This window comes from Sinohyriopsis cumingii, chromosome 11, assembly GCF_028554795.1.
Source record: "Sinohyriopsis cumingii isolate HCF-2022 chromosome 11, ASM2855479v2, whole genome shotgun sequence".
NCBI lineage: Eukaryota > Metazoa > Mollusca > Bivalvia > Unionida > Unionidae > Sinohyriopsis > Sinohyriopsis cumingii.
In genome coordinates, this window is record NC_142971.1 from 103,781,874 (window position 1) to 103,799,441 (window position 17,568).

A 17,568-nucleotide genomic window follows, 5' to 3' on the forward strand; every position below is an offset into this window, starting at 1 on the left:
AGCGCCTAACATTATGGCAGAACCACAAGAGTGTTTGTGTGTGTGTGTGCTTTGGACTTTTAACGTAGCTTTAACAATTTTTCAGTCATATTGCTACGATGTCTGCAGTATGGTAGTTTAGAGTGATGTCTAGCACTGGGGCATCATGCCGCAGACATGTAACATGATGTCCCACCCAGTCACATTATCCTCACACCAGGCCGACCAGTACTAACACTAACCTCTTAATTCTGAGCTCCAAGCAAGACATCTGTTAGTACCATTTTTATAAGTCTGTGGTTTGACTTGACAGGGGTTCAAACCCACAACCTTCTTTTTTTTTATTTGGGAATCATACTGGGCTTCTCCAACTATTGGTGACAAAATATACCGTCTTGGTTTTTTTGCCAAACAACACTGTTGGCTGTTTAAACTTGTATATACAATCTTGAGTTTTGAGTTGGGAAATTCAAAGGTACCATGAAAGGAAGCCACAAACTTGAATATAAAATACATTGGAATTTATCTCATGTTACATAAAAAAATCATTTGTTCCAAATGACAAACCATCGTAACAGTGCACTGTTATAATATCGTAATCCACTTATGCTGACATCTGGCCTGAATACTGCATGCTGTTATCACTCAAATAGTGATGCTACTGAAAGAGCTCCATATGACCAACCGCTGAAGGCAGAAATAGTGGCTACAAGCAACCAAATAACTGCTAATCTTCTTCAAATGTACCAAGAAAAAATTGCATTGCGGAAGTTTCAAAGAAAAATGATTACCTTTGAAGCACAAATCATTTTGTATAAATACAAAGCAAACATGAAAAAATGTCCAGTCTCAATGTTCCACAATTTTTGGATGTTGCCACAATAACAAACAGCCAATTGTTTTGTCCTCCAAAGTTGTTCTTTAGCAGTGATTTCAATAACACATGCACCATTCCTCAAAGAAAGCCAACTTCAATCTTGAACAAAAACAAAGCACCTGTCATCAAAGGAAGTCAGCACCAAACTTAAATAATAGGAACTGAATATGATGTATTGTTTCATCTTCCAAAGTGATTGAGAAATGTTTACTGTACCATGAAAGTTTCCCTTTGACAGGAAAAATGTTTATGCTTAAGATCAATAACTAGTGTAGCATAAAACACAAATTGAATTTTCACTCTTTTGAAACCATAGGTATCTGGCTGTCAATTTAACTGTAGCTGTTAAACTTTTTAATTTCTTGGTATGTTTTAATCCTATGAATAGTATCATCCCCTGAATAGCCTCGGCAAGAGGACAGCCATCTCCATTTGACCAAAATCTATGATAATTTAAGTACATGTAGTGTGTAAATAACGATAGCCATGTCCCAATGGCAACAAGGTCATAGTGAACTGTTTAGTGACATGGTTTTGTTGACAATGGGATATAGATCAAATAATGACTACCAATTTTGATTTATATATTTGTCATTTGTGTTTTCTAATGAGATGCAAATGATATGAATTTTATAACATGTAGTTTATCCTCAAATTCATGGATTCTTCATATACACGTACAATAAATACTTAATGCATTATGGATTGTACTATGCAGAAGTAAGTTGTCAATACACTATTGTATTTTAGTACTTTTATCTTCATTTAATCAAAAACATATTTTTGTTCCCCTTTTATTACCTCCCCTACCCCCAGCCATTTTTTGGGGTACATGGCATTATTTTCTTCAGCTAACTCACTTGGTTGCTAATAACACGGTTCTGTATACAACACAGTTGGGTTATATGGACCCCACACATTGTGTTATAGCAGGGTCACCTTGTAATGTATGTTTTGATTTTTAAAAATGATTGCATAACATTTGGATGAAGACTCTTGCTAAATAAGTAGCAAGTGTTTTGATTGAAATAATATAATAAATCTAAAATCCATTTAAATCACACTTAGGTAAACACATACTTCAGACAAAGAATTTACATCAGTTTGATCCAAATCAACATGTCAAATGACTTCCGAGTCTCATTTTCTAAGCATGACTTCCTTAGTACAACTGATACATTCTGTTAAATCACTGTGTTACACACAAAAGTAAATATGGTACATGCCCATAAATGAATAATTCATTATATTTTTGTGTATTTTGATGCCTAAAAAGTGGGTATCATTCATGGGGTATTTTAATGAAATGATCAAAGAAACTTGCATCATCTTGTTAGAAACAATTATTGCTCTAGACTTGTTTAGAGTTGTCTTGTTCCGACAATGACTGGCATATTCATTTAGTAATCTTGACAAGGATATATTTTCTTTTCTGTCAGATAAAAAAACAACAACTAGTGCCCACATAAGATCCCTTTTACAGATCTAAAGAAAGAACACTCCCTCATCAGATACCATTCTATCCTTCACCAAAGTAATGCAATATTACAATTTGATTCCCCTCCCCTAGAGGCCAAACTCTTCATAATAGAGGAGATATCTTTATAAGAATGAAGGGTGGGGGGACTGCAAGTCTCTTACCCAGCAGTGTCTTTTTTCCCCAGTGTCAAATTTTGCTTACATTTAATCTCCTAACAGCCAACTCAAAACACATTTATCTCCTAGTTGGTAAATAGATTCACAGTACTAACCAGAATTTAAAAAAAGGATCATAACTGGCGATTATGTGAAGTGAAATCAAATTTATTACAATTAGGAATACAAGATTATGCAATGTATATGCCATCATCATAGTTTTCTTTAACATTTTAATGCTAATTAGTATAAAACCCCATAACACAGACATACATATATATATAAAAAAATATACATAGGTGGACATCAAAGGAATGACAACTCTCTCTGTACTGTATATCAATATACCTATAGTATCTGTACGACTGAATTGCTTGAGAATTTGGTTGTCAGGATGCGAGTTTTCGCACAGCTTGAGATCCAAATAGTACACCTCTACCTTACAATGCCTGACAAACAAACCATGTTGGATCACTTTCCTTGCTATGGGTTCCTACAATAAAAATTGGCAAAAATAGATTACACTCAAGTTTTTGCTGGAGTTTTGTTAAGACCAGGGTAGTCAAATCTACATGAAAATGATGATATAAAAATAAACAAATGTCATTCCTGCAATAACATCACCACAAAACACTAAAGGTATAATGATTAAATAAAACATCAATAATCATGACATTATTGCCACGATAAACAATATGTTTGTCTCATCAAACAACACTCCTAAAAATAGAGCAAACCTTTCAAAAGGACATTTTCCAATGTCTTGAATCCACAACTTTTACATCATCATGTTAATATTACTAGCAATATACATCAGCAGCTAACATGATTGCTTGCAATGAAATAAAATCCGATTTCGTGTCAGCATCCATAGTCAATTTTGACGCATGGCACACACCATTAACCCTTGCTCATATACTGGTGTATGTGGATGCCTCCACCTTGTTTCAACATAAGCACTATTGGATGCCCTAGAAAAAAAACACCACAATTTGCATTATAAATTCACACCTTTAGCTAATCTGAATATCCCCCAAGTAAAAGGGGATTTCTAGAAATTGTTATGACATTGCAGCACATGCTAATTGATGAATCCTAAATAACCAATCAGAAATTTCTATGCAATATCTTTATGAGTATCTCATAAAGTTGTCTTTTTCTCATTATACTTAGTTACACCACATTTACAAGTTTGCCCGCATTGCTGTGTTCTGTTGGTGAAATACTGCGCAGCTTATAGTCCATTAAAACTTGGTAAAGTGTGGATCTATTATCAACTGTATTAATATAAATAAAGAGTCATCAAATATTCATTATGTTCAAATTGTATAACAGACTCAATGCAACTAATTCTTTAAAAATTTGTTTCAGATAAACATCACACTGAATTCTGATTTTTTTAAGCTTAACTTTAAATTTTTGCACAGAAAAATATCATGACATCTATCATATAGTGCCACATCATTAGTACACTACCCGACACTAACCTATTATCTTCCAACCTACCCATCAAAGGCAATCATTTACTTTATCCACTAAATTAAGTTTTAGTCTAATGATAACCTATTTAAACAAAAGTTAAACAAAGAATTCATCACTGTTGCAAGAGTCAGGCTTTACCTTATTATGGGTAAAATTCATTGGAATCCAAATATGTTCTAAAATTATGAAAGAAATAAAACAACCCCCATCTCATGCATCCCACCATAATCCTATAATGAATATCTGTCCAGAGAAAGAGAATAGAAAAACTGCAAAACTCTTAAAAAAATAAGCGTGATGACTGGTCAAAATAAACTTCTCTTATGATTGGCAAAATATACACTAAACACTGAAAACTGAAAGAGTAGTGGCATCACAACAAAATTATGTCCCATATTTTAAGACAAAAAGAGCATGGCTTCAAAAAAAAGATTTATGAATATATACATCTTTAGATGCTGACCCTATATTATATGTAATGCTTCAATAAAAAAATGCAAGACAAAACATAAGGGAGGTAATCTGTTGATATGAAACTATTCATACGATGACCACAACACATAAAAGTTTCATGTAAATCCACTGAACAGTGTGGCCAACATCATTCACATGATAACTTCACTCACCACACAGCTGCAAGGGAAAAAAAAGGCAATAACTTTTTATTAAAAACTACAAAAGCCAATTGATTTGTTGGTTTGCACATCTTTTGGCTATGACTATAATATTTATAGTTTCATGACAATCCATAAACAAGAGACCCAAGTGGGGTTGAGATGGCTCACCGGGCTGGCATGTGCATAATAGAGCAAAATGCATGAGCACTGGCAAAAATCTACATCAGTATGATGGTTCTGTAGAAATTTCTTTGAAAGCATTGACTACAAATGTTTTGAAAAGATTTATCCAAGTTTTCTCCAGTTTTATACCCTGATCAATATTTGATGTCAAGCCAACATTATTTGATGCTATGAGTTGGTCACATTCTGTTAAATGTTTTTCTGTTACACCATATGGCTACCATGTTTGATAGTGCAATGCATCATTTCTATAAATGTAAAAGGCCTTCAGTGTAGGATGCCTTCTCTCAAATTGGATCAAGTTATGTTATGAGGCTATCATGAGGAAGTTATTGCAAGTTTCTCTACTTTTTGCACAGCATCAGTATTCAATGGCTGAGTGAAATTATGTGTACAAATCCAAATGCCCATTATATCATGCTGCTTTCTGTCAAATTAGTCAGTGTTTCTTGGAAAGTCACATAAAGGATTTTCTGTTTTTTTCAGTAATGGTTGCCATCTATTTAATGTCAAATAGGCATTATTTGCACTAAATTATAAGAATGATTTTTGTCAAATTCTGTTAAGCAGTCTCCAAGAAGTAATTTACAGTTTCTTTTCTTTTTCGTAATGGTGGCAATTTTCAATGGCACGTCGGCATCATTTACAGAGGATTTAAAGGCTCTTATGCCAAAATGCTTTCTGTCAAATTTGGTCAAATTCTGTATGGTGGTACATATATTTGGAAGGTCATTCAAAGAATTTTCTACTTTTAATACTAGTTACCATATTTAATGGCAAAATGACACCATTTGTATCGGAAACATGCTAAAATGTTTGGGGGTTTTTCTTCAGTTTCAAGGAAGAAATAATCAAGTGTCTTTTCTTTTTAGTAAAATCAGCCATAAATCAGCCATACTTGATGGCAACTGGCATTTATAAAAATCTGAAAGACCCCTATGCCAGGAGACTTTCTATCAATCCGATCAATTACCATATCAGGTATAGCTGGTTACTATCGCATTTCCTTAAACAATATACTATACTCTTATTGCTTGACAACAGTAACCAACGTCATAATGCAAAATATTTTAAAACTGGCGTGTGCCAATAAAAAATGTTGTACATCTAGGATGCACACCACTAAATGATGCAGTATCATGCTACTGTACTTTAAACTATTTAAGAATTTAAACTGGTAATAGAGATTGAAAAAAACTAAAAACTTGTTTCATGCATACACCCCACATATAAAAATCTTTTTTGGGTAGAGCCCTGACAAAGATCAGTGGAAATGGCAGTAACATTTGGACTCCTATTCTAAATTAAAGTCTCAAGTAATAATGATTAAGTTTAGAAGGTGACCACAGCATACACATGTATACAACAGTTTACTAACCTGGCCCTCAGTTAGGCCATACCAGCCCAAAAGTTTATTCCATGCTTCCTCTGGAACAAGTATATAGTCTATATCATCTATCATGTGCTCCTTCAACTTCGGAGTCTGGCCTTCCACAAGAGTATTCTCTGGAAATCAAGCACAGACAATATTTACAAGTCAAATCAATCAATATTTTTCAACTTATTCCATAAAAGATTTTCGATCAGAACACAAAGTATCAAGCTTTAAAGAAACTGTCTAGATTTCTGTATAAAATGCAATTTTATGCAAGTTCAATATAGGTCATATGGCAGGGGTCATGCTACCAGTCAAAGTGGATAACTAAGTCGCCTAAATAATGTAATCTTCACCTTTTTCTGTTAAGAAAGCAAAAACACTGCATGACTGAAATGTTTATTTGTTCCCTCGGCTTTGCCAGTTTATAGTTCTGGTGTTGTGCTGTAGCTCAAGTCAAAATGTAGGCATTAAGTTATGAAAATAAACTGCGCCAACAAGCATACCCTTGCATATAGCAGGCATATGTTTTGATAGCTGACTGACCACGAGCAAATTTCTGTGTAAGTTAGCGACTACCACAGCCCCATTTCCACAAACTATCATTTGATGATAAAAACGTACAAACTTGCATTTCAAAACCTAATAGTGTGCGCGAGTCTGTGTGATTTGGATTTTTAACATAGTTTTAACAATTTTTCAGTCACATCGCTATCATGTATGCAGTGTGGTAGTTTATAGTGACGTCTAACACTGGGACATCATGCTGCAGACATGTAGCATGATGTCCCTCCCAGTCACATTATCCTGACACCAGGCCAACCAGTCCTAACACTAACCTCTTAATACTGAGCACCAAGCGAGGCAGCTCTTAGTACCATTTTTATAAGTCTTTAGTATGACTCAGCAGAGAATCAAACCCATGACCTCCCGCATCCAAGGCGGATGCTCTAACCACTAAGCCACTGAAGCGGTCAAACAACAGTATGTAAGTAGCAATTTATGTTTTAAGAATAGAACAGTGATCTGAATATTCTGTCATGTATACATTATATTCTTCATAAAATTAGTTTAAAAACATTAAGTGAACCTGTCATGGGGAAATAAGGGTGGACATCACTGTGCCTGGGAGGTACCGCCTAAATAGATTATCTGCTTTTGAAAATATACAGTTTATAGAAAGTAAAGTCTAAATATTATATTATTGAAGATTTAGCTTTAAAATGCAATTATGTAGGTCAGAAAGTTACAGTGATGTAGCTAAGATATTTTGGCCCCAATGCAAAGTTTACAAATGGACCCCTGCATAATCTACAGCATGTTTTTGTGGGTCCCTGTGCCATGTATAATCTTGATATATGGTAGCTACACCCCCAGACAGAAAAAGCATGGAACAATGCTATTTCTGGAATTTGAGAAGTGCTGTAAGGTCAAAGCAGTTTTATCACATCACTCATTTTTGTTAATATAAGAGGAAAAAGGTGAAAAAGCAGTGAATCAAATACTGTTTAATCAATGCCTAACAGTACTACATGCATGTAAATAAATAATAAAACCTTAAATCTGCAATTCTATCAATGGACTGTTGTAACGAATCCATGAAGAGAGTGGTTACATTAAGAAAAACCCTTTCTAAAAACAGATGCACTCACATGTTGGCTGGGTTGAGTCATGGAGAGAAGAGTTTGGTACATTCATATATATCGACTTTAATGCTTCAGTCTGTTGACTATGAATAATTATGGTAATGTTTTATAGGCAACGATGAAATTAGGATGAACAGTATGATCTGAAGATAAGAGTGCATTTGCTACCATGTATATGGTACAGGGGTTGTTTCAAACAAGTTCAGATATATTTTCAAGTGCCATTTTATAAAGAACATTCTGAAAATTAAAAAAGAAATTTTGGTTAAGGGTTGCTGATTAAGCACTTTTACCAACTTGCAGTTATAATACTGTAATCTTGTTGCTCTGTTAAAATTCATTGCGAAATATAGTTTCTATTGTTCTCTTTTCGAGTCATATGGTCAAAATACACTGCACTGCAATAATTTGTGTACATGTACGAAAACGTGTTTATAGTATACATCATAAAATTATCAACTTAAAACTTAAAGTATTACTTAAAACTAATGTTAAATGTTATCTATACTGAGAAACAGAGGGCATAATTCAAATAATAGAACAAAAACACACACACAATGCATTTCTTGCAGTTCTCCCTGTGCAGCATCACTTCTCCCTGCTCTGTCCAAAAGAAGCCACTTCTCCCTAAAATTCAAGTCTAGCATGACCTCTGATACAGACCTAGTTTTCATGCAAGACCACACTAAGCACTGACACATTGGCAATAATCTCATTTAGATGTCAATTTTATTTCCAAACATTAATTTTTATCAATTACAGATAATTATGTAAAACTACTGGTCAAACTAATTCTAAATTATTTGGGAATGATCATCAACTGTTCAGCTTTACATGAGTTCAAAACTTATTGTCCAATTTTCCAGTAAATATTTACACATGGAAAAATCTAGGATGATCATTATACTTACAGTGCTAAAAATAACAGATAAGCCTTTAATGCCCAGGGAATGGGTATATCTTATAGATCAGCCCTTAATGCCCAGGGCTTGGGTATATCTTACAGAGCAACCCGTAATGCCCATGGCTTGGGTATATCTTACAGAGCAACCCTTAATGCCCATGGCTTGGGTATATCTTTCAGAGCAGCCCTTAATGCCCAGGGCTTGGGTATATCTTACAGAGCAACCCGTAATGCCCATGGCTTGGGTACATCTTACAGAGCAGCCCTTAATGCCCATGGCTTGGGTATATCTTACAGAGCAACCCGTAATGCCCATGGCTTGGGTATATCTTACAGAGCAGCACTTAATGCCCAGGGCTTATGCATATCTTATAGACCAGCCCTTAATGCCCAGGGAATGGGTATATCTTATAGATCGGCCCTTAATGCCCTGGGCTTGGGTATATCTTACAGAGCAGCCCTTAATGCCCAGGGCTTGGGTATATCTTACACCGCAGCACTTAATGCCCAGGGGCAGACTAAATTTTACATGGTATCAAATTTTCTGAAGAAACCTACATGTATTTATAGAGAATCTTTTGGTTTTGTCAGGTAGTACACAACAGAGGTCTGCAATATCACTCTTGTACTGCGATACTCTTATCTGCTGGTACATACCATGGTACTAACTTTGGTAGCTTCTGGCAGCATGTAATGTGCAGAAATTCCGGAGTAAACTTGTTGTGCATTTGATGGTAGTAACTTCATATTCATATTTTACATGACAAAATAATTTTAAAAAAGCATTTTTTTTTACAACAGTTGCATTTGTTGTTCAACATGTGACAAATGATGACGTGGTCAAATGAGTTCTTTTGCATTTTTTTTAGGCCAAATCCAAATTAACAGAAAAAGGTATAATTTAAAAAATATAACAAAATCAAACGTCATTTTTAGTTATTTTATTAGTGCATGTTAGTGTGTTAAGTACAAATTTCATTGTAAGATTGCAAATCACCTGTGATTTTCAGTAGAGCAGTTGTTTTCTGTCGAATATTACATCATTTCTGAAGTCCACAAAATATTTCTCATTTGTTTTATCAAGTGTATTTTACGTTTACTGATCTTCTCTGAGAAATATATTGTTCAGGTGTAGGAAGCCCACTCAAAATTTTCACTGCCTATTTTGTCAATAGTGTTGCTTGTAAATTTAGGCTATAGTGTAAACACTTTCTATTTTTATCAACAAGCTCTTTAATGTCAGAAACAATGTCTTTCACAGCAAGTCAAATATACTGTAAGCATAATCATAACACTTTAGTACCAGCTTTAGATTACAACCACAAGCTATTGGCCATTTAATTTTCAAACGGGTGGACACAATTTCTTTTGAGCTAGGATATTTTATTTTAAAAATTGTTTTTTTTTCCTTCAAATAATATAATGGATATAGAGTGGTTTTATTCTGGTATAAATAAGAGCAAAATAATTTTTTAAACATCAACTGACAGACAGAAACATTTTTGGTAAAGTGCCTCAGAAAAGTAAATTGTTGGTCCATAATATGACTGCAGTGATACATACCATGGTATATTCAGAAATTCCACAGTACAAACTTTTTGTGGTACCCAACTCAAGTACACAAGAACTCTTAAGGACAATTACATTTTTTATATACTCTCAACCTATGTGAGAAAATATTTTACAGTGCACTTACTTGTATTTACATCCTACCTTTGAACATATTCCTGTTGTCAATGGGACCAGGATTTGCACTTTCTTCTCCAGCTGAACCAGAATCCCAGCTATCATATCCTACATACTTTTTCCACTGTTTAAACCATTTAGTGTCTATCAGGTACCTGCAATACAGGATATGTATTATGCAGAATAAAACATATGGACTCCCTTATCAAAACTGTAATGAACAGGTCTACAGTAACTTAAAAAAACAAGGCCAGGGTAGTTGACATATGTCAGCATGTGAATGTAAATTCACACACTAATAAAACTGTTGACTAGAAAGAAAAGCTTGGAGAGCACTGCTCATACATTATCTATTGATACTGGTGTTAAGTAGTGTCTCTGGATCCTACCAGATGAAACTTGATATTACAGTGTGACCCTGCTATAGAAAGATCCATTATAACAAGAATTCTTATATAACACAATCGTGGTGTAGCTCCCGAAATACATGTATTTTTTTGTGCACAAAAAAATCTTTCTTAAACTTGATATTACTAACAGAATTATTATAAATATGAATAAACAATTTTATCACAGAAGTTGGAGAACTTATATGGCAATAAAGTTTTTTGTGTGTCTGTTAAAATCATACTGTTTTTTTTTTCTTCATTTGTATTTACATGTAGGAAAACAAATAGTCAACTTTCTTTAAGAGTTTGACCATCATCAACAGGGTTAGCTTTGTGCCTCTCCTTAATTTTGTATACCATGCTTCTTGTGACCTCACATGCTTGTTTTGAGAATCTGACCTCATCCACCGAGTCAATACCATTTGTTGACAGTGACAGTTCTGGTTAAGAAATGACATAACTGAAAAAATAAGATTTTAATACTAACTACAATTCAAATACTATGAAACTGTCCAGTTGAACTTATGCCATATTTGCCATAAGTTTGTGACTTTAGTGTGTTAGCTATTCAAGTCAGGGAAGCTGTTTTCTTTACTTTTATTTGTTGTAAACCACTGACAGACTTTTGTGATGGCAAAGGCCAGATATAAAATTGGTTTCTATAACATGTACATTTTATAGCATGTTAGGAAAATCATATATAATGTAAAACTATATAGTACATATTTTTCATTAATAAGAGGGGAAAATACATTATGAAATAGTGTAAAATAAATTATTTTAACAATTCACTAGATCTGTAAATATGAACGTTTTATAGAAAAGTTTGATGATAAAAGAATGCATCGGTTTTTTTTGTTGATATTTTGTTGTCACTGTTTATGTCTTTTATTGCAGTAAATACACATGTGAAAGAAATGTATTACAGCTGCAATGAATAGAGAAACATTATAAATGACTGATTTCTATGCCTTGGCCTAAATGTCACACCCCAATCATAATACATAATGTTGCATAATGATTTATTTCTGGTACAGGAACCATGGATGTACCACAGGAGTCTGACATTTTACCAATTAAGTATGACAAAATCTCTGATAACATGAACTCACCTTATCGATACTATAAATTAACACAAAGAGTGCAAGAGTGCCCCCAACCCTCCACTTAATTTGATTTTTCTCACATGTCTTTTATTGCTTCAGGATTGCAAGACTGGAAAAACTACACATATCCATTCAAAAGACAGTAATGAACCAACACACAACTCTCGAACGACCATCGCATGAATCCAATTAGGCTAATTAACCTTTATTTTCACCATTATGGTCACAAACCCTTTCTACAGGACTCCATCAGGCGGAAGTAGCCCATTCTACCATGGGCTGAATAACATTATGAAAGTAATTTCACAGGATAAAATGTTGAATTTGCCTTTTATTTCAGACTGTATCATAACATAATTTTATATAAATTTCCAGAACACAAATATTTGTTTAAAGTTTGGATAGTAGAAATAATGGTTGATGACATCATCACACTTCAAATATTAAAACCTAGACAGATGCTTTACCCGTTAGATTTAAAAATGTGTTTGATCACCATCTAGAGGTTGCCATCTGGTAATATTATGTGTTGTTTATACTAAGGTATTTCATATCAGAAAATAAGATAAGTGTATGAGAGATGTACTTTTTATTATGATGCTGAAGATAATGATAAAGGGAGAGAGAAAAAACAAGAGGAAAGGGGAAAAGATGATATTTTATACCACTGATTAACCATTGATGATGATGGTGACCGTGTGTGTGAGTGAGACAGAGACAGACAGATGAGGCAGGTAAAACAAAATATTAAAATTATCCAGATTAATGTGTATACAATGCGAGGACAGTCTGAACTGTATGTATGTATATATGTATGTTTGTATGTGCAGAGCAGACAGTATACTTTTTACAACTTTTGAAAACAGTAGTAATATAATACTATAAAAAAACATTTTCATGATGCATTCATTATTCTGAGCAAATTCAACTGATCAATAAATTGTGCATTATTAAATTTCACTAGTATTACAACATAACACAGATTCTGCACCATGTTCTGTACGATTATTAGACCCTAATGCATATTTACTGCAATGCAGAAACTGGTAGAATGGGCTACTTCTGCCTCTATGAGCCCTATGGAAAGGGTTTGTGACCGAAATGGTGAAAATAAAGGTTAATTCGCAGGATTGGATTCATGCAATGGTCATCCGAGAGTTACACATTGGTATGTTACTGTCTTTTGAACATGATATGTGTAGTTTTTCAGTCTTCTTGCGATTCTGAGGCAATAAAAGACATGCGAGTAAAGGCAAATTGTGCTGAGGGAAGGGGTCATGCTTGCACTCCTTGTGTTAATTTATATTACCAATAAGGTGATTTCATGTTGTCATAGATTTCGTCATACTTTATTGATAAAACATCATACTCCTGCTCCTGTTATAATAATAATAATAATAATGAGGACTTTGTATAGCGCCTAATCTTTAGAAGCTCTAAGCGCTTTACAACATTAGACAACACCTCTAAGATAAAAAAACATATAATGATATGATTACAAACACAAACACCATGAATTAGAAAACAGAGAAAAAACATGCTGAGAATATTTAATGTAGGAAACATTATTAGGTCTTTAACTTTGTTCTTGCAGTCGAAATAAGTGAGTTTTGAGAGCACTCTTGAATGTGATCACTGTCTTTGTGTCTAAGTACAGTGGGCAATTCATTCCACATTGCTGGGCCCTGGTATGCAAAAGAATGCCGTCCATATGACTTTGTTTTCATAGTGGGAATAATGAGCATATTATTGTCAGAAGAGGAGCATAAGTATCTTGCTGGTGTATACACATGGGTGAGGTCGGATAGGTATGTTGGACTAGAGTCCATCAGTGAAACGTAGCACAGAGAACAAATTTTGTGTTTGATGTACTTTCAGAACTCAAGAATTTTGACATGCTTGGAAAAAAGAAAACAGTAGCTTGCAAATAATTTGGAGTTCATAAACACATTTCAAAAATGAATAAATTAAGTAAATATAGCTGAACATTTTCTATGGCGATTTTAAAATAGTATTATTCTGGAAAACGGCGGTAAATGTACGCTAAGGGCATGAACCAATGCAGGTAGTTCTACAATGCAAGACATAGTACAAGTTGGTTTTGTTTTAATGCTGTCTTATTACCCAAATATCGGCCTTGTATAGCATGTTCCGATGTTGGTTGACATCGGAATGAGTAATCAAAGTTTCAAGAACATCTCACATCCTTGGCAGCCTATATCGACACTCTTCCACTAATTTAAGTGTAATTAATATACTTACTGTGCTGTCTTTATCCTGGAGGAATGAAAATATGATATTAGCAAATGGATGCATTTTCACTTTCCGCTGACTTACATTTGAATTTGTTGCAATGCGACGGTAGTCGAGGTATGCCAAAGTAAGTTCAAGCAGGTTCAAGTTGGGGATATATTTCTTGAATGAAACAAACTGCTGCTTACAGTTCCAGTAGGCATAATATATTTTTATTCGCTTCGTTAAAGAACAATATTTCAACTTAACCCGTTTCGGCATTCCCAGTTTTCCAGCCAAATGAAATGTAGGCCAACCAAACTTGAAAACAGGTCCATTTCTTTTGTGAGAATTTGAATTTATTAGAGAAAAGACATCAGAGTAAGCAAAGTCTGACTAAAACATTATGACTTTACTTTGTAGAAAAGCATCTTTATTTTAGTTGTCAGTTGTGTGAAATATTCCTGAAAATTTGACTGTCAACATCAAAACACGCTACACAGCGCCGTTAGTTAGGCTGCAAGACCGTGACGCCCACAACATAAATATCAGCGTCGAGGTCTTACAAGTAGGACTAGTTGCAGGACTACATGGCAGGTTGATAAAAAGTGTCAAACTGCTGTCTGTATACTTGTCCCAGAACTAAAATGTGCACTACGAAACCAAATTTTGCAAAATCTTTATTGATTGTTGAACGAGTTGGCTTTTTCTTTCCAAACATTACAGAGTTTTTGTTTATTAAAAGCACAGTTCGAGTCTTGTACTCGGAAAAGTTACTGCAAAACGAAACTAGGTATATTTTCACAGCGACAATATTTCAGACGTTTTAACGAGACACTTCACACTGTTATCATTTTACAATTTAGGGTTAAGGGCAAATTGATGGGCATTAAAAGTTACAATGTCAGGACCAAACATAAAAATATATCATCAAACGGCGTGACAAATTTGTAAGAGTGTACAATACCCAACGGCACGCTTTTGAGGTGGACGCTGAAATTAAACTACAATCCTTCAGAGATAAGATCCTTGAAAATTATTATCTTTACGTAGCGCAGTATTCGTTTACCATGTATCTCCCTTCTTCAGAGACGATTTTAGTAAATTGTCAATATCTTTCTTTTGAGTCTCAAGGTCTGGAACACCACCTTCCGCCATTTTCGTGGATCATCGAGAAAATGAAACCAAAAGCGGTATCTTAAACTAAGTATTATTGGTTAATGTCTTTGTGACGTCATAGCTAATTGTACACGCTTGGTTATTTTCCTTCATTCTTAATGAACATGAGTGACTAATGCTCTCCAGGCAATCCCTCACGACAGAAAACACTTAAATATCATCTCTTTAATAAAATTATTATTATAATCATCATCGTTATCTTGATATGTGAAGAAGAAAAAGTTAAAGGAAATGCCAACAGCAACAATAAAAACTGCCAATGACAGTCATGCTAAATTACATGTACTGAAGGAAGATACACAATCGAAAACTTAACAGCAGAGCTAACGACAAAACTGCATGTATCTGACATAGGTAGCTTTGTATCAACCCTCGGGCATACGTTCATTAATGGGCAATTTATCTAAATGTTTCAAAAACAGAGGTTGGTAGACTAGTACAAAGTCACGATGAAAGTATTTTATTACCTTACAAATGAAACATGACTTTCACCTTTTCTTGCGTCATAACTGAATCACTGATGAATTTAGTTTTCGTGGGCGGTTGTTTGTGTCCCTGCATCTGACCGAATCAAGGGTCACATTTTGGAACATGAAGGACGCTGCAGTTAATCAAATTTTGAATTCACTTGTTTTGGAGGAAAAGAGAAAAACGACATTCAGGGCTGGATACAGACAAAAACCAAACAAACAAACGGTAAAGACCAACAAACGTACGGTCTCTTGTCACTTGAAATTTGACCATCGTTTTATTTTTGCCCACGTTTTTATTGGGTAGTATGCACACTTTGAGTAAATAAACACACAGACGTTTGCTTTCGTGCCCCTTCGAGGAAAGTCAATGCCCTTTTGACATTTTGGATATCACACCCCCACCCCTAACACTTGACCTGATCCGGCCCTGACACTGATGCATTTATTCTACTTTAAATAAACAGAAAAGTGAATTTAAAAAATAGAAACTTACATAATTTGAAGGCGGTGGTTGAGAGAGAGGGAGAGAGAGCTCTAATGTAAGGTCTTTTTATAAACAATGTACACCTACAACACAGGGAAATGAAGTTTATCTACAGGGAAGTGCAGTTTTGCTTCAAGTAACACGCCAAGAGATGGCACGATTACATAAGTAGTATATGGGGTCACCCTAGCGTCAAGTGGACTTACCATGCAAAAACAGTCGATTCACTCTGGCGTCAAGGGGAATTTAACATGGGAAATTTTAACATGGATGGAACTGTAGAGCGTCAAGGGGAATTGAACATGGAAATTGAACAGGACCGGTACTTTAACGTCAATGGGACTTTAACGTTAAAATATGGGGTTTGCACTTTGTCGTAAATGGAAATTGAACATGGGAATGTCACCTGGATGTCAATGGGAATTGAACTTTGGGTGACGTCATGAGGTTTATAGGGTCAAAACATTTTATAGGGATTTTAATGTATTTGTAAGGACAAAGGGTAGATAGGGACAAACATACAAATACACATTTAAACACACAGAAAAGACGACAGAAATGTTCTAAAACAAACCTCACAGAGGGAATAATGGCTCAAAAAAGAAAAGTCTATTGTATGGGTTCAAAACATTTATTCAAGTATATACATGGGCTCTCTGGCCTGTGCTTTGGTCTAAGCACTATCCATTTAATACATAAACATTTCTACATCAAACAAACCTATTTACTAGTTATTTAGTTCTTGGCTCTAGTAAACCTGTTTACATTTAATGTTCATTTATAAGAAAAAGCTAACACGAAACAAGTAACATGCAATCAAATAGGACAAAGTTCATGTTTCTCTCTCTCTCTATTCGTTTCACACGTTGTTAAAAATCTGGTCAGCTAGCACTTGTGTCCCAGCGTAGATATTTCCCATCACTTAATCCGTTTCATTCATAAATCGGCTGTTATATCCATCGTGCTAGGTACACTTATCAGTAAGCAGATCAAGTGCAGTCATCGTCTTCTTCCCATGGAGGTACAATGTATACCATATGAATGGTTACTTTTCCTTCGTTGATGTCAAATTTTCCTCTCATCGACTGCACGTCTTCAATAGCCCTAAAAAGTTTGGACGAAGTTATTTCTGCAGGTGTGCTAAATCCGAGACAAACAGGTGAGTTCAAACTGTCGCGATACATAGATAGGCTCAAACGACCTCGATCTTTGACTTGGCAATGACATTTGAGTTCCTCTAACAGTGAGTCAAGTAGGTCCGTAATGAAACCTGCTACTTCCTCGGCTGAAATGTCAGACGTGAAGTCTCTAAATTTCACCG

At 34.8% G+C, this 17,568-nt stretch overlaps 1 protein-coding gene across 4 annotated transcripts in view; it reads right to left on the reverse strand.

The window, feature by feature from the left end:
* The window catches only part of LOC149789194 (ubiquitin carboxyl-terminal hydrolase 15-like), an 83,597-nt gene extending 68,312 nt beyond the window's left edge, over positions 1 to 15,285 (reverse strand). For 3 of the 4 annotated variants that reach the window (XM_089975348.1, XM_089975347.1, XM_089975344.1), the window contains exons 1-4: positions 15,181 to 15,285; positions 10,412 to 10,539; positions 6,152 to 6,279; positions 2,840 to 2,984 (exon numbers count right to left, since the gene is read on the reverse strand). In XM_089975348.1, coding sequence (XP_089831474.1) covers positions 2,840 to 2,984; positions 6,152 to 6,279; positions 10,412 to 10,539; positions 15,181 to 15,269 — 490 coding nt within the window. In that variant the 5' untranslated portion in view covers positions 15,270 to 15,285. The remainder of the gene's footprint in view (positions 1 to 2,839; positions 2,985 to 6,151; positions 6,280 to 10,411; positions 10,540 to 15,180) is intronic. The other variant, XM_089975345.1, reaches the window with a different exon arrangement.
* Positions 15,286 to 17,568: the final 2,283 nt, after the last annotated feature.